The sequence below is a fragment of the Prionailurus viverrinus genome, chromosome B2, assembly GCF_022837055.1.
Source record: "Prionailurus viverrinus isolate Anna chromosome B2, UM_Priviv_1.0, whole genome shotgun sequence".
Lineage (NCBI taxonomy): Eukaryota > Metazoa > Chordata > Mammalia > Carnivora > Felidae > Prionailurus > Prionailurus viverrinus.
In genome coordinates this window covers 49,634,219-49,660,823 of record NC_062565.1, presented here as the reverse complement: position 1 = coordinate 49,660,823, position 26,605 = coordinate 49,634,219, and the positions used below count along the sequence as shown (strand labels likewise).

At 39.4% G+C, this 26,605-nt stretch overlaps 1 protein-coding gene across 9 annotated transcripts in view; it reads left to right on the top strand.

Moving 5' to 3' along the window:
- PKHD1 (PKHD1 ciliary IPT domain containing fibrocystin/polyductin) overlaps nucleotides 1-26,605 on the top strand; it is a 490,229-nt gene that overhangs the window by 139,613 nt on the left and 324,011 nt on the right. For all 9 annotated transcript variants that reach the window (XR_007152423.1, XR_007152424.1, XM_047860172.1 and 6 more), the window contains one exon: nucleotides 16,299-16,455. Coding sequence is in view for 7 of the 9 variants with exons in the window: in XM_047860172.1 (XP_047716128.1) it covers nucleotides 16,299-16,455 (157 nt within the window). In the remaining 2 variants the exon portion in view is untranslated. The remainder of the gene's footprint in view (nucleotides 1-16,298; nucleotides 16,456-26,605) is intronic.

The window sequence follows — 26,605 nt, the reverse complement described above, 5'->3', positions numbered from 1 at the left end:
TTTGTCTCTATGGATTTGACAGCAGAGGTGCCTCATCTAAGTAGAATCATACAATATTTTTCCTTTGCTGGTTGGATCACTTCTCTTAGCATATTAGGGTTCATAGAGGTTGTAACATGTGTCAGAATTTTCTTCCTTTTTAAGGCTGAATAATATTTCTTAATGTTTTATTTATTTTTGAGAGATAGAGAGAGACAGAGCATGAGTTGGGGAGGGGCAGAGAGAGAGGGAGACACAGAATCTGAGCTGTCAGGACACAGCCCAACGTGAGGCTCAAACCCACAAATGGTGAGATCATGACCTGAGCTGAAGTCAGGCACTTAACCAACTGAGCCACCCAGGAGCCCAAGGCTGAATAATATTGCATTGTATATATATATATACACACACCACATTTTTCTGTCCATTTATTGTGATGAGTGTGTGGGCTGCTTTCACTTTTGGCTAATGTAAAGAATGCTACTGTGAACATGAGTGTACCAATATTTGAGTCCCTGCTTTCAATTCTTTTAGATATATATCCAGAAGTCAAAAGGTCAGGTTATATGGCAATCCTATGTTTATATCACTTCCAAAGTGGCCGCATCATTTTACATTCTTACCAGCAATGCACAAGAATCCCAATTTTCTACATTCTCACAAAAATCTGATATTTTATTTATTTATTGATTGATTGATTCTACTAATAGCCATCCTTTTGGGTGTGAAGTGGTATCATGTTTTTATTTTTTTTATTAATTTTTTTTTAACATTCATTTATTATTGAGAGACAGAGAGACACAGAGCATGAGCAGGGGAGGGGCCAAGAGATGGAGAGACACAGAATCTGAAGTAGGCTCCAGGCTCCGAGCTGTCAGCACAGAGCCCAACGTGGGGCTCAGACTCACAAACTGCGAGATCATGACCTGAGCTGAAGTCAGACGCTTAACTGACTGAGCCACCCAGGTGCCCTCATTATGTTTTTTTTTTTTAAATAATTATTTATTTTTTGAGAGAGAGAAGAAGGGAGAGAGAAAGAGCATGAGTGGGGAGGGGCAGAGAGAGGGAGAGGGAGAGAATCCTAAACAGGCTCCTTGCTAACAGAACAGAGCCCAATGTGGGACTCAATTCTACAAACCATGAGATCATGATCTGAGCTGAAATCAAGATGCAGATGCTTAACTGACAGAGCCACCCAGGCACCCCCATCACTCTGGTTTTGATTTGCATTTTCCTTATGGTTATAGTTAGTGACATTGAACATGTTTTCATATCCTTATTAGCTACATATCTTCTTTGGAGAAATGTTTATTCATATCCTTTGCCCAATTAAAAAAATTTTTTTAATGTTTATTTATTTCTGCGACAGAGAGAGACAAAGCATGAGTGTTGGGGAGGGGCAGAGAGAGAGGGAAACACAGAATCAGAAGCAGGCTCCAGGCTCTGAGCTGTCAGCACAGAGCCTGACACAGGGCTCGAACTCACAAACTGAGATCATGACCTGAGACAAAGTCGGTCGCTCAACGGACTGAGCCACCCAGGCACCCCTCCTTTGCCCAATTTTAAATATAGTTGTTTGAGATTTTGTTACTGAGTTATTGGAGTTCTTTATATATTCTGGGTATTAATCCCTTATCAGATACATGATTTGCAAGTATTTTCTTCCATTCCATGGAATGGAATTTCCAACCATTCTGTGTTACTCTATTGTTAATGTCCTTTGATATGCAAAAGTTTTAATTTGGCGAAGTCCACTTTGTCTGGTTTTTATTTTGTTTCTGTGCTTTTGGTGTCATATCCAACAAATCATTGCCGAATTTAATATCATGAAGATTTCTCCTGTGTAAAAACAAAGAGACATCTTTTATATAAATTATAATTGGCCTGAGTTTTATCTTTAAAATCCAAGTCTCTTGCTTGGTCTGAAGAATGTAAATAAGCTGCACTTTTTGTCCTTTTTTTTTTTTTTTTTTTTTTTTTTTTTTTTGCCGTGTAGCCTCTACACATTCTATAGATACCTTCTTATCATCTTGGTTGCTTAGGGAATCAGGCAAGATGTCAATTGCAAATGTACATTACATTGTCTATAAATGTTCTCAAAATGTTCAAAGGTTTAAAAATGTTTTAAACTAAATCAAGTTTAGGTTTACTTTGCTTTGGTCTCCCATATAAGAAACTTACAGACTTACAGATTAAAAACTACCCTCCCTCCTGAATTGGTTGAGTACAGTGGGAAAGAGGAGGGAGTAACAAGGCAGAGTTAGTTCTTTCTGCTATGTGTAATTGGTAAAGAGGTAAAGCCATTTTTTCTCGATTTTCTAGAACAACAGCAAAAACTCCTTTGGGTTGATCCTAGGCAAGGGAAACTTCATCTGGAGAAAGGGATGTCAGAAAGTTATCAAGTAGTAGGAGAGCGGGAATAGTAGAAAGTTGTGCTATATGCTTGCTAGCTTTTTCATGGGATCATTGGAATGGCCCATTCCTACTGGAATGCAGAGTGATTGCTCCATCAAGAACATTTTAGGGGAGCCTGAGTGGCTCAGTTGGTTGAACGTCTACCTCTTGATTTTGGTTCAGGTGATGATGCCAGGGTCGTGGGATCGAGCCCTGCATAGGGCATTGCGCTGAGCATGGAGGCTGCTTGGGCTTCTCTCTTTCTCTTTTCCTCCCTCTGCCCCCCTCCCCCACTTGCACATGCACACATTCTCTTTCTCAAATAAAGAACAGTTTAGAAGCACTCCTTATACTATGTTAATTTGAAAAATAAAAGTACATGCCTTTGGTGGAAAAGTAAGTCACTTCAATTTTGGCTTTTGTCCTGACTCTACTCCTGCTTGATTCCATGAGCAGTCTTGTAGTAGTCATTTCATTTCCCATTTTTAAAACCAGATACAGTTATTCCCCCTTAACTGCAGCTCTGCTTTCCATGGTCGCAGTTTCCCCTGGTTTCAATGTCCCTCAGTCAATCGCAGTCTGGAAGCAGATGATACTCTATCTGACTAGTAGCCCAATGCTATGTCACAACACCTACTCATTCACCTCACTTCATCTCATCACATAGGCATTTTACCATCTCACAACATTACAAAAAGAAGGGTGAGAACAGTACAACAAGATAATCTTCAGGTAGAGATAGACCCCATTCACGTAACTTCTATTACAGTATATTGTTATAATCCCTATGTTTTTAGTTACTATAAATTTTTTACTGCATCCAGTTCATAAGTTGAATTTTATCAGAGGTATGCAAGTATAGAAAAATGCATAGTATATATAGGGTTCATCGCTATCTGCCATATCAGGCATCCATGGGGAGTCTTGGAACGTATCCCTGGTGGACGAGAGGAGACTAGTGCGTTGGAACATATATCTAAGCTTTCAGCAACCCTGAAGTAATAGAGGGACTTATGGAGAGCTTTATTTCTTCTGATGGGAAAATGGGGAAAAGAGAAGTTTCTATTTCTTAAGGGAAAACAGAGGCCACATGAATAATTAATCCTTAGCAAGTTAATGAACTGATTTCCGGCAAGGGGCTAATTCCCCCAAATTGAGAGAATTCTGCAGAAAGGCATTTTGCATGTGTTCTGAGAGGCATCATGGCCTCTGATCATTGTCCAGTATTGTTTATTGAATTAGTCTAGCATTGAATCTCTATGTAGCTGATTACTGATGCTTTAAGGCTCATTTCATAGAGGTCTTTGTGGCTTTCAAACTTCCAAGCTTTGTGGAGCTTCTTGGGTGATAACTATGTGTATGGATTGTTTGGTACTTGCCAAGGTTCTGGATTTTCTGCCTTTAAAGACACATAATAAGGAAAGTTTTTCAAATGTTTATATAAACTTAGGTGTATATGTTATAAGCCCATGTTTATATGTTATGTGCATTGTGTACAATGAATTCCAGGTGACTGTAAAGCAAATGATTAAAGTCCATTTTTTCTATCTGGAAATTATATTGAGCTTGATGAATCTTTGAAAAGGCTTTGAAACATTTTTGCTTTATGAGGTTTTTCTCTGAAGAAGAGTATGCTAGAAGGAAAATGCATACATTAATCTTATTTACCAGCAATAAAAAAATAAAATATAGATATTTTAGAAATAGCTTAATGCACACTACTTTGATATACTAAGTAGAGATAGTTGATTTTTGGATGTTTTATTTTTAATCATGGGGACATTTAGATTATGTCACCACCTGCTTGCTGCTATCCATACTGATAACTGACATATGAAAATTTGGAAAAATAAAACACAGATATTTTTCCATCATGTCAAATGGCATGTGGTTTTGATCCTGAGAGTGGAGGGTTTCCATCAGACTGCCCTATCTGAAATCTCCGGGTCTATTTCCTCCTTTGCCTGGACTGCTGTTACTGGTAGTTGGTGTTATTCAATTATCTCTACATTTTACCTTGGTGTTTACCTCTAATGTCACTCAAGTCAGTAGATGATTCATTGCATCTGGAGCCAATAAGCAGAGTTTGGCAGAAAGGGACAGTGTGTGGCGGATGTGTTTGGAGTAAAGGGAACACTGCACTTGAAACTGGGCTCTAAGAGCTTAGAAATCTAATTATCCATTCATGGGTACAGGGGTAGGTACCACAATGCCTGGTCCATAGCGAGCACCCAGTGAGTGTTCTCAAAGATGATGGCAATGATTTTAATCAGCACAATCTGTATATATAAAAAAGGCATCTGTACCACAGTGCCCAGGAGATTTCCCCAAATTCTAGATACTCGAGATCTCATCCCAGCTCTGAAACACATTATTTCATCTTTCTCCTTCCTCAAGTAGGACTGATAATTTTGTGATATTAGCCTTAAAATGTATAACCTTTTGCATCATTAAATACCAGGCAATACATACATGAATGCTCTAAGATAAAACGTGATGCTATTTTGATATCAGGAGAGCTAAAAACCTAAGTTAACATTCCCTTTGTCCTCCCCAAAAAGTATATTAATCCTACCCTGAAGATTAAAGGATGAGGGAAAAGGTATTAAATCAAGATCAGTGAAGATACCAGATACCAAATGGATCTCTCTGGTTTCTGAGCTTGGTTTTACCCAGCAAGGCAGTGTCTTTTTTTTTTTTTTTCTTTTTTCAGTGAGGGAATAAAAAGTCAGATCCTCTTTTGTCCTAAGGAAGAAACGTAAGCCAAAGAGTAGTGCTATTAGAGCCAATTATATTCAAATACTATTCTCAGAAGTAGAGTCAGAATATAGACTTTTAATATTCTTAGTATCTCCCAAAGGGCACACATTTTGGATCAGGAAAGTTTTGTATTTCTTCAGCTTAAAGACAAAGAGGTTGTGAAGACAGCATTTGCTGGCATTTGCTGTTTATCTTCAGTAGTCTTAGCTCTTCCTGAACAAATGGAAGGTCTCTATAGGTCTTAATTTAAACTTATTGGAATTGTAAATTTAAAAAATTCTGTTTCATGTCCTGTGTGTGTGTGTGGGGGGGTGTCACTTAAGCAGTGAGAGAACATGCTGGCCATTGGCCAATACTGCCATCCCAACTTGGTGTGTTATTCACTCTTTTGAGCAGTAAGTTCAGTGAAGTGGAGGAAACCCAGGTGCAAACAAATGAAAAGACTTTCCAGAGATGTATAGTGGCATATTCATTTTCTATTGCTGCATTGCATAACAAATAACCACAGTCTCTGTGATTTAGAACAATGCCTACTTATTATTTCACCGTTTCTCTGGGTTGGAAGTCTGGGCACAGAGTAGCTGGGTTCTCTGCTCCCAGTTTCCTGAGGCTGAAATTAAGGAGTCAGCCTTGCTACATTCTTATCTGGAGCTCAAGGTCTTTCTGCAGGTTGTTGGCAGAAGTCCGTTCCTTTCAACCATAAGACTGAGTCCTCATTTGCATGTTGGCTGTTGGCCAAGGACCATTTTCAGGTCCTAGAGGCTACTCTTGGTTCCCAGTCACAAGGTCCTCTTCATGATATGGCAGTTTGCTCCTTCAAGGCCAGTGGAGTGATCTATCTTTTAAGGGCTCTCCTGATAGGTTGAAGCCCATCTCCTTCCTTCACCCTTGCCAAAACCTAATCGTGGAAGTGATATCCCATTGTACTCACCAACTCTCTACTGAAGGAGAGGGGATTGTGCTGAGCTTGTACACCAAGGTGCAGGAATTTTGGGGAGCACCTCAGGATTCTTCTTTAATACAGATAGTATGCTTGAATTTGAGGATTTGAGAAGGTCTCTAGACACGCTTTTGTGAAAGCCAAGGTTCTGCTGGCACTGCAGTGATGTATTCCATGTCTTCCTGGACTCTACTATTTCACCTAGTCCTCGACTCTCCCAGAGTACCAAGTAATGGGCCCAGTCTGGGTAATTTCTATTCTTGGAGACTTCAATGAGACTGTTAATTCTAGCTTCCTGTGAGGGGTTCAGGTCTTGGGTTGCCTCCCAGGAACTTCATGAGATGATCTGTACTTTTAGTAGAATATCCATCTCTATATTCAGTATTTCTCAAAGTAGGGCATGTCTGATGTGAACAAGAAGGCTCAGCTTTGTCTGGTTCTGATCGAAATGTAAGGAATAGCTGTGAAATAACTTCAGACCCAGAAATGTGCCTAGTCAGATCCTTGCTGTCTGTGAGCTGTGGGCACGGCTCTTCCAAAGAGATGGGAAAGGAGAAAGTGGGAGGGAACCACAAAGGGGACCCAATTTGTTTGTGTTAATCAGAGATCTACCCACTTTCCTAATTGATTGTTCACTACAAAGTAGCTTGATGCTTCTTTAGCCTGGGAGCTAAATGTAATCAACTTTTGTTTGTTTCTGTAAAATTTTTTTTTTCTTTTTGCCCTTAAGGAGATCATTATTTCTATTGTATGAAGATGGTAGCCCAAACATTAAAAGTAATTAGAGCAGATGGCAGTGAATACTTCTATTGTAAAATACACTGATGCTTATAAATGGGTTTTCATTATCTGGCTTCCTTCTTTCCCCTCTGCCACCACATATTCATTTTGTTTCCCTTCAGGTATAAAGGGGAGGAAAAAAAGAAAAGGAGGGGAGAAAAGGTTCCCCTGGTGTATGAAACTGAGGAGCTGTCAAAGGTTCATAGCAGGGAAAGTGTACTCCCGTGTATTCAATCACTGAAATTAAGTGTTTTCAAAGGCGGTGCAGTCATGGGTCCATTGCATGGGGAAATAACGTACTGTAGTCCATCACTTAAAATGTTAACCTTGTCTCTTACTAGTGACTGGGAACAGAAACACATGCTCTGTGCTCGCTGGTTAAATGGCAGTGTGTCAGCTCTGTGGAAAAGGCTAGCATGTATCTGTCAATCTTCTGATTTGGCTCTATGTGTGTATGTGTGCATTGGCATGTGTGTGTGGCACACACACACACTTGCTCACACTTTTACTTGCATTTATGTAGTCTTCAGAGAACTGGTTTATTGCTTATTGGAAAATGAGGAGAATCGAACCAGTTTCCAGTATTTCGATGTATATTCTTTACTAAGATGTTTTTGCTTGCCAGTCCCCAAACTCTGTAGTATACTTATTTATTTTTGATTATAGAAAGTTTCATTTTGAACATATTTAAATATTGACACAGTATATAGATGTACTGTACTGAGCATATTACAGGTGCTTTGACAATATCAATCCTTATTTCTATAGTGACAGTATGAATTGGAACATACCAGAAGTCAGCAAACTTGTTCTATAAAGATCCAGATAGTAAATAATTTAGATTTTGTGAACAATATAGTCACAAACTCAAAGCAGCTGTAAACAATATGTAAATGAATAGTCAGACCCATGTTCCAATTAAAATGTATTTGTCTAAACAGTGGGTGGACTGGATGTAAGCTGTAGTTTGCTGACCCTGTTATATACTACTGAATATTTTATATGATTCTTTTCTCTGTGGCAAGTAAAGAACTTGAAACCTTTTTGCAGTGGGAAAAACAAACATCCCACTGCATCGGCAGGAAGGTTATAGAGCCGTGCACTCTTTCTTCTTTCAGAGCACCACCCTGCCTACCCGCCTTGCTGACCCAGTGGCATTCTACGCATGCTCCTTCCTTAGGTCTTCTTCAGATAGCCTCTGGTTCTCACTCCACTCCTCCTCACACTCCACTTTATCACAGGCTCAGTCCCTGATGGCTGGATGTAAAATAACTCCTTCCACCCTGGCACTTCTGATACTCTTCACCCTGTTTTTTCTCCTCCTTCCTCCTCCTTCTCCTGCTTCGTCCCCCTTCCTCCTCCTCCTCCTTCCTCCTCCTTCTTCCTCCTCCTCCTCCTCCTTCCTCCTTCCTCCTCCTCCTTCTTCCTCTATCCTCCTCTATCCTCCTCTATCCTCCTCCATCCTCCTCCATCCTCTTCCATCCTCCTCCATTCTCTTCCATCCTCCTCCATCCTCCTCCTTCCTCCTCCTTCTCCTGCTTCTTCCCCCTTCCTCCTCCTCCTTCCTCTTCCTTCCTCCTCCTTCCTCCTCCTTCCTCCTCCTTCCTCCTCCTTCCTCCTCCTTCCTCCTCCTTCCTCCTCCTTCCTCCTCCTTCTTCCTCCTTCCTCCTCCTTCCTCCTCCATCCTCCTCTCTCCTCCTTCCTCCTCTTTCCTCCTTCATTCTCCTCCTTCCTCCTCCTTCCTCCTCCTTCTCCTCCTTCTCCTCCTTCTTCCTCCTCCTTCCTCCTCCTTCCTCTTCTTCCTCCCCCTCCTCCTCCTCCTCCTCCTCCTCCTCATCTTTCAGAGCACATTATGCATTTTGTATATTTAACTTTGTCTTCCTAAAATATAAGCTCCATGAGGTCACGGATTTGTTTTGTTTTGTGCCTACATCAGTCTCTGGTGGGCAATGGGTGTTCCATAAATATTTGTTGAATCTAGGGATCCACCTGCTCCATAGTTCCAGGCAAGAAGGCTGAAGAGAGACTGGGATTATTCACTGGGGTTATTTCTGTTAGGTGCATGCAAAAATGGTTAGCTATTATTAATTGCTAAATTCAAAAAATTGTAAATTCAAAGTGGAGAGGGTACTATGTATGTTTTTCAGTTGAGAAAATTTAGTGATAGTATAAGTAAAATACCTAGCAGTGTGCCTGGGACATGAGACGCATGCAAGGATTTGTAGCTATCATTGTCATTATTATTTCTCTGGCAAGTGGAACGATCTTCAAGTTTATAATTCAGAAGAGACATTGTAAGAGGAGATGTGAAGATGCACATGAAAGAAAAGATAAAGAGAGGCTCTGTAAATTTGTTCTCTTTGCAGACTCTAATAGTCCCCTGAAGCTCAAAAGTGTGAAAATAACTTATATGTAAGAAGCATTAAGTTAATACCAATATTTCTTGTGAAATAATGGGGTATAGGATATGTGTAGAACTGAGAGGTAAGCTAGTAAATAGCCTAGTTTTCTAACAGGTACAATGGGTAAATTTGAACTGGGTGCAATTCTGGCAAAAGGTATTGTTGCCATGGCTTTGAGTAGTCAATGTGCCGGATGGTGTGCAAGGACTTTCTTATGTTATCTCATAATCATGAAGGGTGTATAAGCACCAAGAAAAGAAAGTGATCACTTAGAGCCAGCATGAGCTCAGTAAGAACAAATTATGCCAAACTAATTTAATTTCCTTTTTGTTCCCTAAGGAGTTATTAAATTATAGGTCAGGGGCTCTATTTGTAATCCTGGATTTGTGGATAGTTGACTTTTGTAAAATAAGCATTTTTTGTTTCATAATCAGCTGAAATAATCTCAGCCCATGTTAATTTATCTGCAGTGTTCAGATTAAAAAAGAAGAAGAAGAAGAAAAGGGGATTAATAAACTGGATTTTACCTATAAGGCAATCTCCACCTGGGTCAGGCAGCTAATCTGTTGAACTCTCATGGTGCCTTGTTTATCCCTTTAGTTATTACACTTTATATTAATTGTATGGCTATTTGTCTTTTTCTCAATGATAATATGAGAACCTTAAGAAGAAGGATAAGGTCACATGTACCTGGAAGAGATGACTTCACATCAGGTCATATATAAAAGGTTTGGGATTTTAATTGGGTAACCAGTTTAATATGACCCAACATAATAATACAATTATTAAAATAGCCAAGATTATTAGTTGGGAAAGCAAATGTTATTTAATAAATGATTTGAAGAAAGTTAATTATTTGGGGGGGAACAAAGAAAAATGGGAAACTTCTCACCAACATAAATTCCAAATTCTTTGAGGCTTAACATACAGATATAAAACCGTACAAATCAAGAACACATAAATGATGTTTATGTCAGAATGAAAGAAGGGTGTCCTATACATAAAATAAGAGGATGTCATGAGAGAAAATAGAAATAAATTTGTTTTTATAAAAATTAAAAATATTTCTATGTGAAAGAGCATTGAAAAAAATTTGCAGCTTGAATTTTTTTTAATGTTTATGTATTTTTGAGAAAGAGAGACAGAGCATGAGTGGGGGAGGAGCTGAGAGAAAGAGAGGTAGACACAGAATTTGAAGCAGGCTCCAGGCTCTGAGGTGTCAGCATAGAGCCCCACGTGGAGCTCAAACTCACGAACCGCGAGATCATGACCTGAGCTGAAGTCAGATGCTTAATTGATTCAGCCACCCAGGTGCCCCCCAAATTTGTGGCTTTATATCTGATAATTTCAGTTATTAAAATGATAATTTACATGATGGCATAGTTATGGGCGCTGGGGTATCTCAGTCGGTTAAGCATCTGACTTTAGCTTAGATAATGATCACGTAGTTTGTGAGTTCAAGCCCTGCGTTGGGCTCTGGGCTGACAGCTCAGAGCCTGGAGCCTGCTTCGGATTCTGTGTCTTCCTCTCTCTCTGCCCCTCCCCCGCTCATGCACTGATTCTCTCTCTCTCAAAAATAAATAAACATTAAAAAAGTTAAATGATGGCATAGTGATTAGGAGCCCTAATGAGAGCTGACCATTCATTCAAATATATTTTTGGGGTGCCTAGTACATACCAGGCATTGGAGGAACTGGGGATATAGCAGAAACTCAAGAAGCTCTTGTGAAGCTTACATTTTGTTGGTGGTTGGCAGAGTATAAACAGATATACATGTTTCAGTGATAATAAATACTTTTGAGAAAATGACGAAGGGTCAGGGGTGGAGAGAATGTTGGTCACAGGGACCTGTTTTGTCCTATTTCCAAAGCTTGCATGCTCAAGAAGGCATTCTGGTAAGGTGTCAGAACACTTCTTCCTTGTCTTTGTCATCCAGCAGACACTGACTAGAGAGATTTCCCTCCTCTGTCTCCTCCAGCACCCCAGCTTAGCACATTTGCTCACAGATAGGTCTCTGCTCTGCTTGGTGCTCAAGCTTGCTGATCAATGACTTCTTTCAAGATGACTCTGGTGGTGTTGCAAGTACATTTAAGGTGACATGTAAGATTTGCAGACACTGCACATTTCCCGAAGTTCAGAGAAGTGCTGACATGCTGCAAGAAGAAAACAAATTGCATAAGCTTCCTAGCTGAGGCAGGGAAGTTTGTGCCTATATCTATGTGTGTGTGTGTGTGTGTGTGTGTGTGTGTGTGTACGTGTGTGTATGTGTGTATATATATGTATATATACACACATACACACATGTACACATGCATATATATATATGTAGGCATAAACTTATATGTATATATTTTATTTTTTGGTTTATTTTCAGTTATATGGGCTGAGGTAAAAGATGAGGGTGAATTCTGGATAGTTCTTAAATCTCTATTTCCACCTTCACCCTATAGGCCTGTGAGGAAAAATTTTTTTTAAATGGATATTAACATTTATTTATTTTTGACAGAGAGACAGAGCGTGAGTGGGGGAAGGGCAGAGAAAGAGAGGGAGACACAGAATCCAAAGCAGGCTCCAGGCTCTGAGCTGTCAGCACAGAGCCCAACGTGGGGCTCGAACTCACCAGCGGTGAGATCATGACCTGGGCTGAATTTGGACGTTTAACCGACTGAGCCACCCAGGCACCCCGGAAATGGTTTTGTTCATTTGCAGGATGGAAATGAGTGATTGGCTTATCTCAAAGAAGAAAACTAAAGCTAATGGCTGAGCATGTTAGGAACAATAGTGGAAGAAACTTACTATATTAGGTGGAGGTGAAAACTGCTTTGACCAATAGGCGGAGCTGGTGACACAAAACGTGGTTTTCACCAAAAACGCCGTGTTGGCATCAATTCAGAGACTTTCAGATATATTGACAAGATGTCTTTTAAAATGCCCTTAGCAGGGGCGCCTGGGTGGCTCAGTTGGTTAAGACTCCAATTCTTGATTTTGGCTCAGGTCATGATCTTGTAGTTAGTGGGACTGAGCCCCATGTCGGGCTCTGAGCTGGTGGCATAGTGGAGCCCACTTGGGATTCTCCTTTCTGTCTCTGCTCCTCCCCTGCTCTCTCTCTCAAAAATAAAGAAACGTTTTTAAATGCTCTTAGAATTCTTTTTTGCTAGATTGGATCAAAGTGATAGTGATTAGAAAGTGTGCCAGTCTCACGGTTTAATGGAGTGTTGCCCTGGTAGTCACAGGGCTGCCACTGACACGGGGAATGACACTACCAGTGTGTCGCCTCTGAAAATGTCAAGAGCTAAAATTGTATGTTTGTAATTACGGGTTCACTGACAACTTGCAATTATGGCGATACATTTCTACTTCCCCAGGTAGCTGGTACATAGTTGAGGTTGCATTAATTTTTTATTTTTATTTTATTATTTCTTTTATTTGAGAGAGAGAGAGCAATCAGGGAAGAGGTGGAGAGAGAGAGGGAGGGAGAGAGAGAAAGAGAGAGAGAGGATCTTAAGCTGGTTCCATGCTCAGCACAGACATTGATGTGGGGCTTAGAGTTTGATGCAGGGCTCAATCCAAGATTCCACAGCCCTTGGATCATGACCTGGGATCATGAGTCAGAAGCTCAACTGACTGAACCGCCCAGGTGCCCCGAGGCTGCATTAACTCTTTAGAGCTTTTAGTATTTAGTCACTGTTTTGTACTGTACCATGAATCATCAACAAAAATTTATACATCTCAAGGTACCATTATTATATTAAAGAGTAGTTTGGCACAAGGAAGCTTAGGTCTCTTGAAACATAATGCTTAACATTTATGTTCATTTGAGGTATACCACACTAAGTAGAGAAACTGAAGGTAAATGAAAAAAAATGACAAAAGGTTTCACAGGGAGAAGGGAATCTGAGTCTTGGGTTTTGATTTAGATACACTCATCATCATTCGGTTTAAGTTTGAATAGAGCTTGAAAATGCAGAAAGGATTGTGAAAGAATGTGAGTGAAACCCAGTGGATGCCAAACCCATGGGGTACAGATTTTTAAGTATTTTAGTTTCCACCTATTTGTTTAACTATTGTATCAGGAAGGTGGTTGCACTCATGTGCATGTGTATTTATGTGTGTGTATAACATCTGTAAATGCATGTATGGGATTAGGAGTTCATTTAGAAATGATTCACTTGGGAAATTATCCCCTCGAGTTCCATTGAGCACTTACTATGTCAGATACTTTTTAGGGGTGGGCGATACACAAAGTCTTTGCTTTCATTTGAGTAAGCTCAATAGATGATAAATACACATGGAATTAAAGCTCTCATACCAGAATTAAACAGTGTTGGGGAGAGGGAGTTATTGGAGGTGCTATTTTACTAAGGAGGTAGGGTAGGAGGTGTTATTTGCTCAGAGTCCTGAATGAAGTAGGAGAGTGAGCCAGCAGAGATTTTGAGGAAGAGTGTTCCAGGAGAGGCCAAGGTGAGTGAAATGGCCTAAATTGGGAGCTTTCTCTGTATCAATTCCATCTGTTTTTACCACTGTGGCCTTTGACACATCATTTAAACTCTTTGAGCCTTTGTTTCCTCAACTGTGAAGAGGAAATAACAATATTTAACCTTTCCACTTGCCAAGTTGGGGTTTAGTGTAGCAATTTTTGAAGGTTGACAGGCCAGGCCAAGATGTTATAACACATGGAAGGTAGCTAGTGTATGTATATACAGGGTCTTCAGAGCAAGACAGAAAGTTATCTTAAAAGTTCACTTAGAGGTAGATAACAGATATCAGTGATAATTGGAAGTATTATGATGTTCTCAAAGTAATTAATGCAAGAGACCATGGAATTGCTTTCCTTTGACTCCCTCACATACCTAATTAATGTTTAATTGTTCCAGATCTTTCCACTGTCAAAGTCATGAGCCTCTTTTTCTTGTTGTTCTGTAGGTGGGGTATAGATCTGACCACTAGGTTAATGTCTCAGGAAGAGTTATGTTGTTGAATCCTTCAAACTCATTAGAGCTCATCCACACCCCAATCTTGTCCAGCTTGCTGGCCTTCCTTAAGACCCTGTGCTTCAGGGACTGGTTTGAAGGAAGTGTCCAGGTTCCTTTTTGGGATATATCTTCCTTCCCTCTAGCCCTTGCCCTGAATTCATCCTCAAACTTTGATGCAGAAGTGGTTATTTGAGGGATCATTAAAATGATGGTTCCCTGGGCCCTACCTCCTAAGCTTCTGATTCCATCATGGTGGCACTGAGGGACTCTCTACCTCAAACTGTTCTAAGCTGAGAAACTCCCTTTAAAATGAAGAGATAGGATTTCTCTAGAGTTTTTCCATTTCTAATCTTCTAGGAACCTAATTAGGCTTATTCAAAAGTTCTTTTAGATTGGACTTCTAGCCAATGTGACCAATAATCTAGTTCATCTTCTCTACAGTTGACTTTACTGTCTTTATTCAGTTTAGCCTCTCCCACCTTTTCACCACTTTATTCCATTTCAGTTTCCTCCTATTTACCTCCCTCTCCTTTTTTTAGATTTAATGGAAATGAATTAAGGGATTCTAAGAACATATAATGTATAGCCTGTAAGGGCCACTTTGTGTAATTTTACTTCCCTTTGCCTAACTTCAGTGTGAAATCAGTAAAGAGCTAAAATTCTTTCATACTTTCTGAGTCTACAGATGGCCATTATGGGGATATAGTTCATACGACTTACAAAGATGCTCATGTATAGCCCCTTCTTTTCATGGTGCTAGTGCTACTTATCCATCTCTTAAATTGGGAGGAGTCATGAAATTTTTTCTCCTTTGTAGGTGTAGAGAATAAAAAAAAAACACTGCTTCTCCTTATCCCAAAGGCTTGTTGGCAATTGGGTTGGGTGTACAACTCAAAACTATTGAGTTGGGGGGTCAGTACACTCTCCTGGAAAACCTATTGGCTATTCTGGCTACATACTTTTCCATTTTCTCTCTCAGAAATACTCCAGGGTACTATTCTCTGTGTAGGTGTAGTTATTGGTATTATAAACATGCCTTCCCTTCTTAATGATCTTCTCCCATCTGCTTCTAACACCTCACAAGAGGACTTTCTAGGCAGTTCTTTTATAGGAACCCAGGCTTCATATTTGGTGAGAATCTGGGTGGGAAGAAGTGTGTGGAAAGAGGCAGACACATGTATGTACTACCTCGAGGGAAATACCTTCTCTATTCTGATTTTATTATACTTATCATAATTATAGTCCCATAACTGCACAAGATATTTAGACATGTTCTTGGCCTCTTACATGAGCTGAATACTGCTTTCTGTGGTTTTTTACATTCCTTTTTTGAAAAACATGTGACTTCAGTGTGACCATAAATTAAAAGAAAAGCCAACAGTTCTGTGAGGGAGACTGGAGTCTGAGTGGGAAGGGGGTGCTTCTTTATCTGGGCCCCTCTCAGCCTCGCTCCCTGCCCATCACTCACTCAAGCTATCCTCTGAAGTCAGTGGGCATTTCATTTATGCATTTTGTTTTCAGCACTGATGCACCAGGCATAGAGGGAAAGGCAACAAAAATATCAAAAAGAGACAGAGTGGGAGGCTGGACTTGGAAAGAGGAATGTTCCTATAAAACAAGGACCCTTGGCAGTAGAGCCAATGAAAAATGATACCAATTACATAAAGCAAAATGCCACCCATCAAGCAGAACATTTTAATTCTCTCGATTCCAGGATATTTATGACTTTTTGTTCAAGACTCAATACATGTCTATAAAAATAAAAAATGGAATCGACCCTTCTATTCAGTAGAAAGGGACTTGTCCTGGAGAAAAATAAAAGGTAAGAAAACATGAGCAGCACCACATTGTTGGAGAATTCCAGTGGCCAACACAGAGACATTTCAAGTGTAACTTTTCCCTTCTGTATTTATCCCTTTTTGAGTTAGTCAAGAGAGGGTGACTAATTTTATCGAGACGTTTAACGTTACATGCAAATTAATTTTAGTTTAAGAGATTTCCATTTAGGTTGATCCTCCATACTATTATGCTTTAAACCAAACAAAATAAAACATTAAAACTGTTTTCCAGGGCAACTTTTCCTTTCAGTTCTGCCTGAGATGGTCAAGGGCTTACAGTTGGTTTCCTGAGAGAGTGCCACAAGATGGCGACAATGTCACAGTGGAGAATGGCCAATTGCTACTGCTTGACACCAACACAAGCATCCTCAGCTTCCTGCACGTTAAAGGTTTGTGGAGTTTGGAGATCAGTGGTGGCATTACCATATATAATTCTTTCATTTTGGGGGCAGGAGGGAGGGGAACTTTTTGGATAAGTTCCAACACTTGGTTGAGAATTTATTCTGGGAACAAATTGAGATTTTAATGTAAAAGGAAGAAGTGGTCAGAGTGTTCAAAATGAAGGCCCTTTCTGTTGACTCTTATAAGCACAGAGCTTAATTATTTTATTTTTTCAAATAAAAGAAGGTTAACAATGTTACCAAAGAATATGCTTCTTTATTCAGGCACTTTGTAGTCATGCTTGTCCAGGGAAGCCCCCACAATATAGCAAAATGCTCTGAAAGTGGTTAATGTTGCTGCCTTTGAAATTCCCTGCCAAGAAAGCAATCTCTTCCTGCTCTTACCCTGTTGTGGTTTTGACTTCCTGGTCCCCTGAAAAGTCATATAAATAGGCTTTCTTATTGAAAATCTGGCCACATAGCTCTAGGGTCTGGGAAGTTGGATGAGAATTCAAATTTCAACTTCTCCACCACATCACCAAATGACTAAGTCACTTATTTCACCTCTTGGAGCATTTGTTTCCTTATCTGTTAAATGAGAATAAAAATCATTGCCTACTTCAGTGGCTGATAATAAGGAATGGTTATCAAAGTGACTGTCTTCATTGGCAAATGAAAATAGCTTTGGAAATGTGATTAGTTATGGGTAGCTATAAAACTCTGCACTAAAACATTACTCTTTATAAAAAATATGTTTAACACTTACAAGGGCATTTGTTCTTGTTAGAGTAAGAGCATGGGGGAAAATAAAGGGAAAATAAAATATTCTGAAGGGGATAAACTAATGTAATATGGATATCTGTCTCTTATGGATGGAATCAGGTTTCTGATTAGGCATTTCACATTCTATATTTTGAAGGTGTGTGTGTGTGTGTGTGTGTGTGTGTATGTGTGTTTCTGATACCAAGGAAGAAGTGTTCAGGCAAATCAGTTAATTTGTATCCTTTAGGAAAAATTGTCTGTCAGCTTAGGTTATTGACCTCTCTTTGTGTGTGTGTGTGTGGTGTGTGTGTGTGTGTGTGTGTGTGTGTGTGTGTGTGTGTATGACCAGTGGCTTTGGGGAATGCTGACTTATTGATGGACATCAACTACCTAAGGACTAGCAATGACAAAGGAAAATTTTAGATTTATAATCTCAGGTTAAAAATGTTCTTTGTAGGGGCTCCTTGGTGGCTCAGTCACTTAAGCATCCAACTTTGACTCAGATCATGATCTCACGGTTTGTGAGTTCGAGCTCTGCATCAGGTTTTGCTCTGATAACATGGATCCTGTATATGTCTGTCTGTCTGTCTCTCAAAAATAAATAAACATTTAAAAAATGTTCTTTGTAGACCTTTAACCGGGAGTCAAATGCTGCTGAAGGATGAGATGACCTTTAGGCTCTCAAGGGTCTTTGCCTTATATTGATATTATTTGGGAGAACTTTTCCAGATAAAAGTCTAGCTCAACTGAGTCTCTAGATGTCCCATTATTTCCAGGTAATTGTTCAATCAAGCAATGGTGCGATAGGGCCAGAGACTGAAGATGGAGAAGAGGCATCAGAAAGTAAAGGGTAAGAGAAAGGCAGTGGCATGAGGAATATACACTTGATTTCTTACTTCTGGAGAGTTCAACATCTGAATAATGCAAGTAGTTGTCTCAACCTGTCACCTTTTAAAAGTGGCTTTTATTAATACTCCTGGTCCAGGCAATATATTTCAATCTGAATTTACTTGGAATAAGTGAGCTAGATTTAGAGGAGTAAACTCTTATCCTGTGGAGAGGGAGAGTGAGTTATCTGAAGGATCCCCTCTTTCTCCTGGAGAGTAGGGCCATTGGTAGGAATGTGAGGGTAAGTAGCGGACACTGGTTTCTGTACAAATAGGTACAGGAGTTGTTGGCAGAGAGCAGGGTTGCCTGGAATGAAACTGAGATTTTTATCATACATAGATGGGTCATAGCTTCTAGAAAGAATGATAACAGGGAAGCCACACAGATCCAATTTGATTCAACCATGCCTTCTGGATACTTGTTAAGTGGCCTAGGAATTTGTACGAGGTATGAGAAAAAGTGAAGACTAATACTTAACGTGAATAAATGTGCATTATCACTAGAGAAGCTAATTAGGGAGAAAATACAAAAGAGTAAAATTTCTCTTTTTTTTAAATTTTTTTTTACATTTTTATTTATTTTTGAGAGAGGGAGGGAGGGAGAGAGAGAGAGAGAGAGAGAGAGAGGCAGGCAGGCACAAGGGGGGAGGGGCAGAGAGAGAATGAGACACAGAATCCGCAGCAGGATCCAGGCTCTAAGCTGTCAGCACAGAGCCTGATGTGGGGCTCAAACTCACAAACTGTGAGATCATGACCTGAGCTGAAGTCAGATGCTTAACCGACTGAGCCACCTAGGCACCTCAAAAGAGTAAAATTTCTAATTCTAAAATATGTGTTGCAAGCAGAAAGGCAGAATACTCCAGAGGAGTGGGTATCAAGACTGTAAGATTAGGATTGGGTGGTAGGAGGTGAAGACCCTATCATTTATGTCTGAGATAAGTTTTGACCATTCATATACACAGAGAATCCATCTTGCATATTGGAACTGTTCATGTTCAGTGACTCAGGCTCCAAACCTTGGAAACATTCTAGACTTATTTCTGTTTCTCACATCCCATGACCAATCCATCAGTGAATCTTGTCTGGACCTTCGACTTGTGTCTCATAGATCAACACATCCATTGGTACCAATCTAGTTCTAAGCAACATTATTTTTGGCTGGGACCATTTCAAATGGCCCTGTAATCGATTCCCCTGTTTCTGATTCTTTGTCTTCCTTAGTAGCAGACCCCCCATTTTTGTTTGGGGCAACAAAGTATCCAGCCAAAATGCTACATTTCCTGGCCTCCATTTTAGTTAGACATAGCCTTGTGGCTTAGAGCCAATCAAGGAGATATAAGGGGAGGTGTGGTACAGGGTATCTGGAAAGTTCCTAAAGTAGAGTTGACCCATTAGGATGCATGCCCTATTTGTCCTTGCTTCTTCCTCTTCTTTGCTTCTTGGAATGTAAATATAATAGCTACATTTTCAGCTGCCATCTTGGACAATGAGGTGATTCATTCAGAATGGGGAAGCAGAAAGATGGAAGAAACTCAGGATCCTGATGATTTTGGAGTTGCCAGTAGTAACACTGCAACTGGGACTGTTCACCTCTGAAGTTATTTCATGATTGAAGAAAAAGACTTCATGTGTTTAAGTCATTGGTGTTTGACTCTTATGCCATATGCTAAAGTAACCCCCCAATAGTTTATTGTACACATCCTTTAAAAATATGTCAGGTCTTGTACTTCTTTCCTCTAACACCCTCCAGTGTCTTCTCATTTCATTAGGAATAATCTAAACTTACCGTTATCAAACTTCTGGTCCCTTCATTGACTGGTCTTCCTCATTCATTCTGTTTCAGCTCTTCTATAAACATACCAGGTGTACACATACCTCACGCCTTTGCCCAAAATGTCTTTTGCCTGGAATACTCTTCCTCCAGGTATGCATGTGGCTGGCTCACTTATTTTGTTTGTTCTCTGAGACAATATCAACTTATTAGAGAGGCCTTGATGGTCATCTTTTCAGAAACTGCAACCACTTCTTACTATTCTCTTTCCTTTTATTTTGCTTTACCTTCTTCATAACAATTTATCCTCACATATTATAAATTTACTTGTCGGTTCATAGTCTGCTTCCTCTGCTAGCATAACTTCCAAAAGGCAAATGACTTCACCAATCTATTTACTACTGTCTCTTCAGTGTGTAGGATACTGAGTATGTGTTGATGGTTGAATGAAACCATGTGCTTATGGTTGATGGACAGCTAAAATGATGCAGAGTTCAGATCCCGTATGAAATTTAAAAAGCATAATTTTTAAAAAAATTTTTTTAACGTTTATTTATTTTTGAGACAGAGAGAGACAGAGCATGAATGGGGGAGGGTCAGAGAGAGGGAGACACAGAATCTGAAACAGGCTCCAGGCTCTGAGCCGTCAGCACAGAGCCCGACGCGGGGCTCGAACTCACAGACCGCGAGATCATGACCCGAGCCAAAGTCGGCCGCTCAACCGACTGAGCCACCCAGGCGCCCCCCCCAAAAACATAATTTTTAAAGTCTTGCTTTCTTAATTATCACTTTTCCTAACTTTTATTGTCTTTAGTTGTTCTTACATATATAGGTATATATGTATGCATAGGTACATATGTAAACACACATGTATATATGCACACATATATACACATAAATACATATATTTACATACATATACCTATATATAAGTGTATGCCACTGTGAATTGTGAGAAATATAAAATCCATTGGTAAGTTATTTTTCTGTTTCTAAAAGGCATTCGGAACTGGTAAAGGACTCCAACTCTCAAAAATCTGGTTGCTAGTATTGCTCTAAACCTATAATATCTTCTCTTGACTATACAGTGTGTGAAAGTACTTGAGGGATAATAAAAAGTTTATTCAAATATAAGATTGAATCATCATCATCAACAGTAATTCAGTCTCTGAATCTGTTACTCTTTTCCCTTTTTAAAAAATGTTAGTTTATTTTGAGAGAGAGAGTCAGACACTCAAGTGGGGGAGGGATAGAGAGAGAGGGAGAGAGAGAGAAAGTCCCAAGCAGGCTCCACGCTGTCAGTGTATAGCCCGACACAAAGCTCGATCCCACAAACCGTGAGATCATGACCTGGGTCGAAATCAAGAGTTAGACGCTTAACTGACTGAACCATCTCAGCACCCCTCTCTTTCTCATACGCATTCATGGTATCACAAAAATAGCTGAGTGGAGTTTTCTTTCGGTTTCTGATATCATCTATGGGCCAAGATAAAGCATGAAGAGTTTCAAGCCAGAAATAATCTTTTCAAAAGATTTTAACAAACAAAAAGTATCACTGGTTGAGGCACTTTCTCCTCCATTCCCACATTACAAAGGTGACATTCTACGTGAAGAATATATACACTTTAAGAAAAGGATTAGTGTTACATAAAAGTGAAATTAGATCACCTAACAACTATATTTAGAACTACTTTATGAAAATATTGCATCTTCTATGTTATTTTTCCATACATGGAAGCCAGCATTCTAATATGTAGAAGACTAGGTAGGCCCCTACAACAGGAAAACTAATACAGTACCTCTACATATGGCCCTCAAGAGTCTTGAATTCTCTGTGCCTTCCTTGTATTTCCATCTGTAAAATAGAATTGATAGTCTTTTCTTATTAGTACAACTTAGAGAGGAAGATTATACATTTCTTTGAGGCAAAATTTTAGCCATTATTTATGATGCTGTATGTACTGATTCCTGAACTTTATTAAAAAGTGGCACATTATTTTTGTGACCATAAGAGTGTAAGCTATATTTATTATATTTTGAGTTAATTAACAAAATATTCAGAAATTTCATTTACTTACCATCTCTACTTCTCTCTTCCATTTCTCCCTCTTTTTTAGATTGATTTTTAGGAGGTACTATTAAACACAAAAGAGAATTAACCCAATCAATTAATACTAATGAGCTGGGATGGAAATAGGCATATTGCCTTGATTTAATTAATTATATTTTTTGTTCTTTTATGTTAAGATGCCCGACGGCCATAAGCATCGCTGAATTAAAATTTATTATTTTATCCCAAGTAATTATGATGAGCCATAATAACAAAGGAGGGATGTTACCCTCTTGTCAGAGCCGTTATGCATCTTGGACAAGGATCTTGAGTCTGCAGTCTCTAGTTGAAGAAACATTCATATTTTCTGAATGAAGCAATGAATTTCTCTCACTTCTGATGGCCAGGCAGTTTGACATAAAGTGGCCTAGAAATAATGATTAAGAAAGGGTCAATGGGGGAATGAACTCTAGAAACCCATCTTCCCTTGGTTTTGGGCTTTCAGAAGGAAGACATTTCAGTTTCTTCCTACTTACAATGCCATCCCTTTAAAATGCTTGAGCAGAAACTTATTTCTAGTCTCTGTTGCTGCTTAATAGTGCACTGGTCTCCTTTAATGTGATTTTCTATTTCTTGGTCTACTGGTGTATACCAAAGCAGTTAAATGCTTAGCAGGCTTTTGGGCCAGAGAAAACAGTCTGAATCTGGTTTTTGCTTCTTACTAGTCCTGTGACCTTGGGCAAATTGCATAACCTCCATAAACCTCACATTTCTCCTCATTAGGGTCATGTCTATTATAATGACAGCAACAGTAACAATGATGACTATCATTTACTTGTTTGCTATTGTGTGGCAAGTCTACAAAGTATTGTGCAACTCAGATGGGTGTTTTGAATATTACATGAGGGAATGTTTGTAAAGCCCTCAGCACAGGGCTTGGTCCAGAGTAAACACCCAATTAATAGTTTTTGTTTTGTTTTGTTTTCCGGACTGATGGGGATAACAGAAGAGATGGCTGAAATATCAGGCCTAAGTTGCAATTTTATTTACAGATAGTGGCTGCTTCTATATACAAAGCAAACTGGATTACTGAAAGAATTAGCTTGGTAATAAGGACGTTGTATTGCTTTTGCCTCTGTTATCTTCAGAATACATGTTGAAGTGCTTTTCTTTCTATGGCAGGAGAGGGAAAGATACAGAGATGGCAGGAGCAGAGTCTGTCCATTTGGTTGTCTCCATTTTCCTTGTTATTTTGACTTAATGGAAGTGTGTTTTTCTGGTGCTGTTCAGAATATGGTCTTGTTTTCTCTGATTTTTTGTGGTCTACAGTTTTGAAGGTACTGAGATCTCTTTAGTATATTTGGGATTTCTGTGGTATGCAAATGAATATTCTTGGCTCGTTGAGATGAGCTATCTTCTCTTGATCCACTATCAAGTTCTGTGTGGAATTTCTTCATCCCTGGAAAGGATTTGAGGATTTCAGAGTGAGGTTTTTGGTGCTGTACTCAGCACAGCCTTTTTTTAATCCTCAGGATTCTACACTTTGTTCCTTGTGGTTAGCACCCAATCAGCCTCAGTTTCACTAGGTGCGGGCTTCGGGTAATGCTTTACCAGTGTTGTGATCTGGGAATGCCATGAGGCAGGACTGCCCTGGGACATAGCTTGTGGTTTCCGTGTGCATTCGGTCTCTGTGAGTCACTGGGCAGATTACCCAGTGCCCATAATTTCGACCTCACAGATATCAGCATGGATTTAAAATCTAAATGCAGGCAGGCTGGAGTTTTGATAAAAATGAAATATTCTGCATTAATATTTCCTTCTTTCTTAAGTATATAATATATTGGTCAACATGAGAAGGTTATTTGGGCTGGTAAAATTTGTTACAAATTGGTATGTTTAAAGTGATTAAAAGTTGGTGGAAAAAGGAGATTGACTCTTCTCCCAGCTGAAACATAGCTACTCTTCAAGGCAGGGGATGGGATAATTATGTGCACACAGCGCAGCAAGTTTGACTTATTGCAGTTTCGTCAGGAAACCGAGGGCCTGAGTTCAAATTTGAGGGAGCCACAGATTCTCCTTTGGCTTTGAGTAAGGTGCTGGTCCTGAGATCAATGCAGAAAATGGAATTGATGGTGACTCTTTTCCCTTTGTTAGGAGGGAAGTGCAATAAAGGAGTTAATGTGCTTTCTTCCCACTTTTCCAATCATGGTGCTCCAGAATGGGCTGAGTTTTGCAGTAGTCAAAAGAGGAAGCCTCGTGAAGATGTCAGCATCCAGAAAGAAATAATCTGAAATTTTTGGTTTTTTTTTTAAATGTTTTATTTATCTTTGAGAGAGAGCAAGCAAGGGCACAAGCAGGAGAGAGTGGGGACAGAGGATCCGAAGCCGACTGAGTGTTGGCAGCAATGAAACCAACATGGGGCTCAAAACTCTTGAACCATGAGATCATGACCTGAGCTGAAGTCGGATGCTCAACCAGCTGTGCCACCTAGGCACCCCAGACAGACCTGCCTTTTTGAAACCCACCCTGAATCCCCTTTACCTTGTGTGTCTCCATATGTTAGTCTTTTGCTGGTGACTACATATTTAATATTAGGGTGTGTTTTTTAATTCCCTCTACCTTTGGAGAATGGGTGATATAGGTTATACACTTAAGAAAGTAGGATCCAGGTCTGTTTTTGCTCACCATTGTATAGTGAGAACATTACATCTTCAGGCACATAGTAGGTATTCAAATAATTGTTGAATGAGTGAACTAATGAATGAATTTCTGACCTAAAGAGGCAGATTAACGTCAGTTGTGGATTTCTCTGTAATCAGAGTCCTTCCTGGTATTCTCAAATGTTAGTGGATTAGTCCAGACAGTGACCAATTTCATTTACTATTTGTGTATCAGGAGATCAGAGACAAAGGCTTTTTACTGTGGGGGACACTTGGCTCTGAAACCCCTTATTTTTCCCAATCAGACAATGACTTACATTATTTACTTCCAGAGAACAGTCCCAGACACGCTTGATTAGCCTTAAATGAAAGATAAGCCATAGCTATGAGAAAGGACATGCTTTCAATAGATGGGCAGACAGACAGATAGATAGATATTAAACAATTTACAGTTTTATGTCTTGACAACTTGAATGTTGTAACATGAAAAATGCTATCGAAAAGGGACCAGTCCCTTCCTAGCACAGAAGCTGTAATATTTTCAGTAATGAAAGATAAATATTTCAAACTTTCTTACTTAAAAGCCTTCACTGACTTTCCATTAGCCTTTAAAATCAAACCTAAACTCCTTAATATGGCTTATAGGGTCCTTCAGGGTTTGATCTCTCCTTACCTCTTTTTAAAAAAAATTTTTTTAAATGTTTATTCATCTTTGAGAGACAGAGTGTGAGCAGGGGAGGAGTAGAGAGAGAAGGAGACATAGAATCTGAAACAGGCTCCAGGCTCTGAGCTGTCTGCACAGAGCCCGACACAGGGCTTGAACCTACAAATCATGAGATCATGACCTGAGCTGAAGTCAGATGCTTTACCAACTGAGCCACTCAGACACCCATCTCCTTAAGTGTTTACCTCATTTTTTTGATTAATGTTTTCCATATCCTCTTTATCAAGGTCAAAAGCAGAACTGGAAATCTGGGATGCTTATGTACCCAGGATTCTTACACATATAAAAATCAGAGACTAAGCATTTCATTACTTTTATTTCTCATGTACTGTGATATTCCTGAGGGTCAGGAAAAGGTAGGAGTTATCATTTTTTAAATAAATAAATACTATGAGGAAACAACTGTGATCTTTCACTTGTGAAGTTATTATGCTATAGCCAAATTATGTTCACAATAGTCAGAGAACAATTAGACCTGGAACCTTTTGAACTGCTTCGAGAAATGTATCAAGTTGGAAGGCTATTAAAAAATGTGATTGGGAGGTGCCTGTGTGGCTCACTCGGTTAAACATCTGATTTCAGCTCAGGTAATGGTGTTACGGGTCATGGGTTCGAGCCCCGAGTCGGGCTCTGTACTGACAGCTGGGAGTCTGGAGACTGTTTCAGATTCTGTGTCTCCTTCTCTCTCTGCCCCTACCCCACTTGTGCTCTGTTTCTCTCAAAAATAAATAAATATTAAAAAAAATGTGAATGAGTCCATGCTAATTGAATGTTGATAGAGAGAAGGAAGGAGATCATTTGAATGAATGAGTTACTTGGTAGCTAGAGAGATTTTTTTTATCTGCCTGGTATAGACTTTAAAGAAAAGATAGGTTTTTGTTCTTTTGTGTGATTGTGGATTGTTCTTTTTTTGTTCCCCTGGTCTTTTCATTTCCTCCTTACAAACAGCTTCCTCCCCACCACCCTGAGATTTTAAGTGACTTTTTAGAAATCCATGGAACAGCTGAGGAACTTGACTACTTAAATGCCAGAAGCTGTGTTGGAAAAAGGAAGTGATGCTTTTTGAGAGATAGAAAGGAACCAAGGTTTAGTTAAGTAGCAATTGATGATAATAGCTATAATGACGAAGGCATTTATTTGTATCTGTGTTTTGGTTCCTTTGAATATTTCTAGTAGTTTCTTTCCCACGAATATGTTTACACCTTATAGTTAGTGTAGAGTTAATTAATTTATAAAGTTAACTTAATGAGTTTTATGTTTCAGAGCAAAAAAGTAAAAACTGATTGACAATCTTTATCTTTCTCA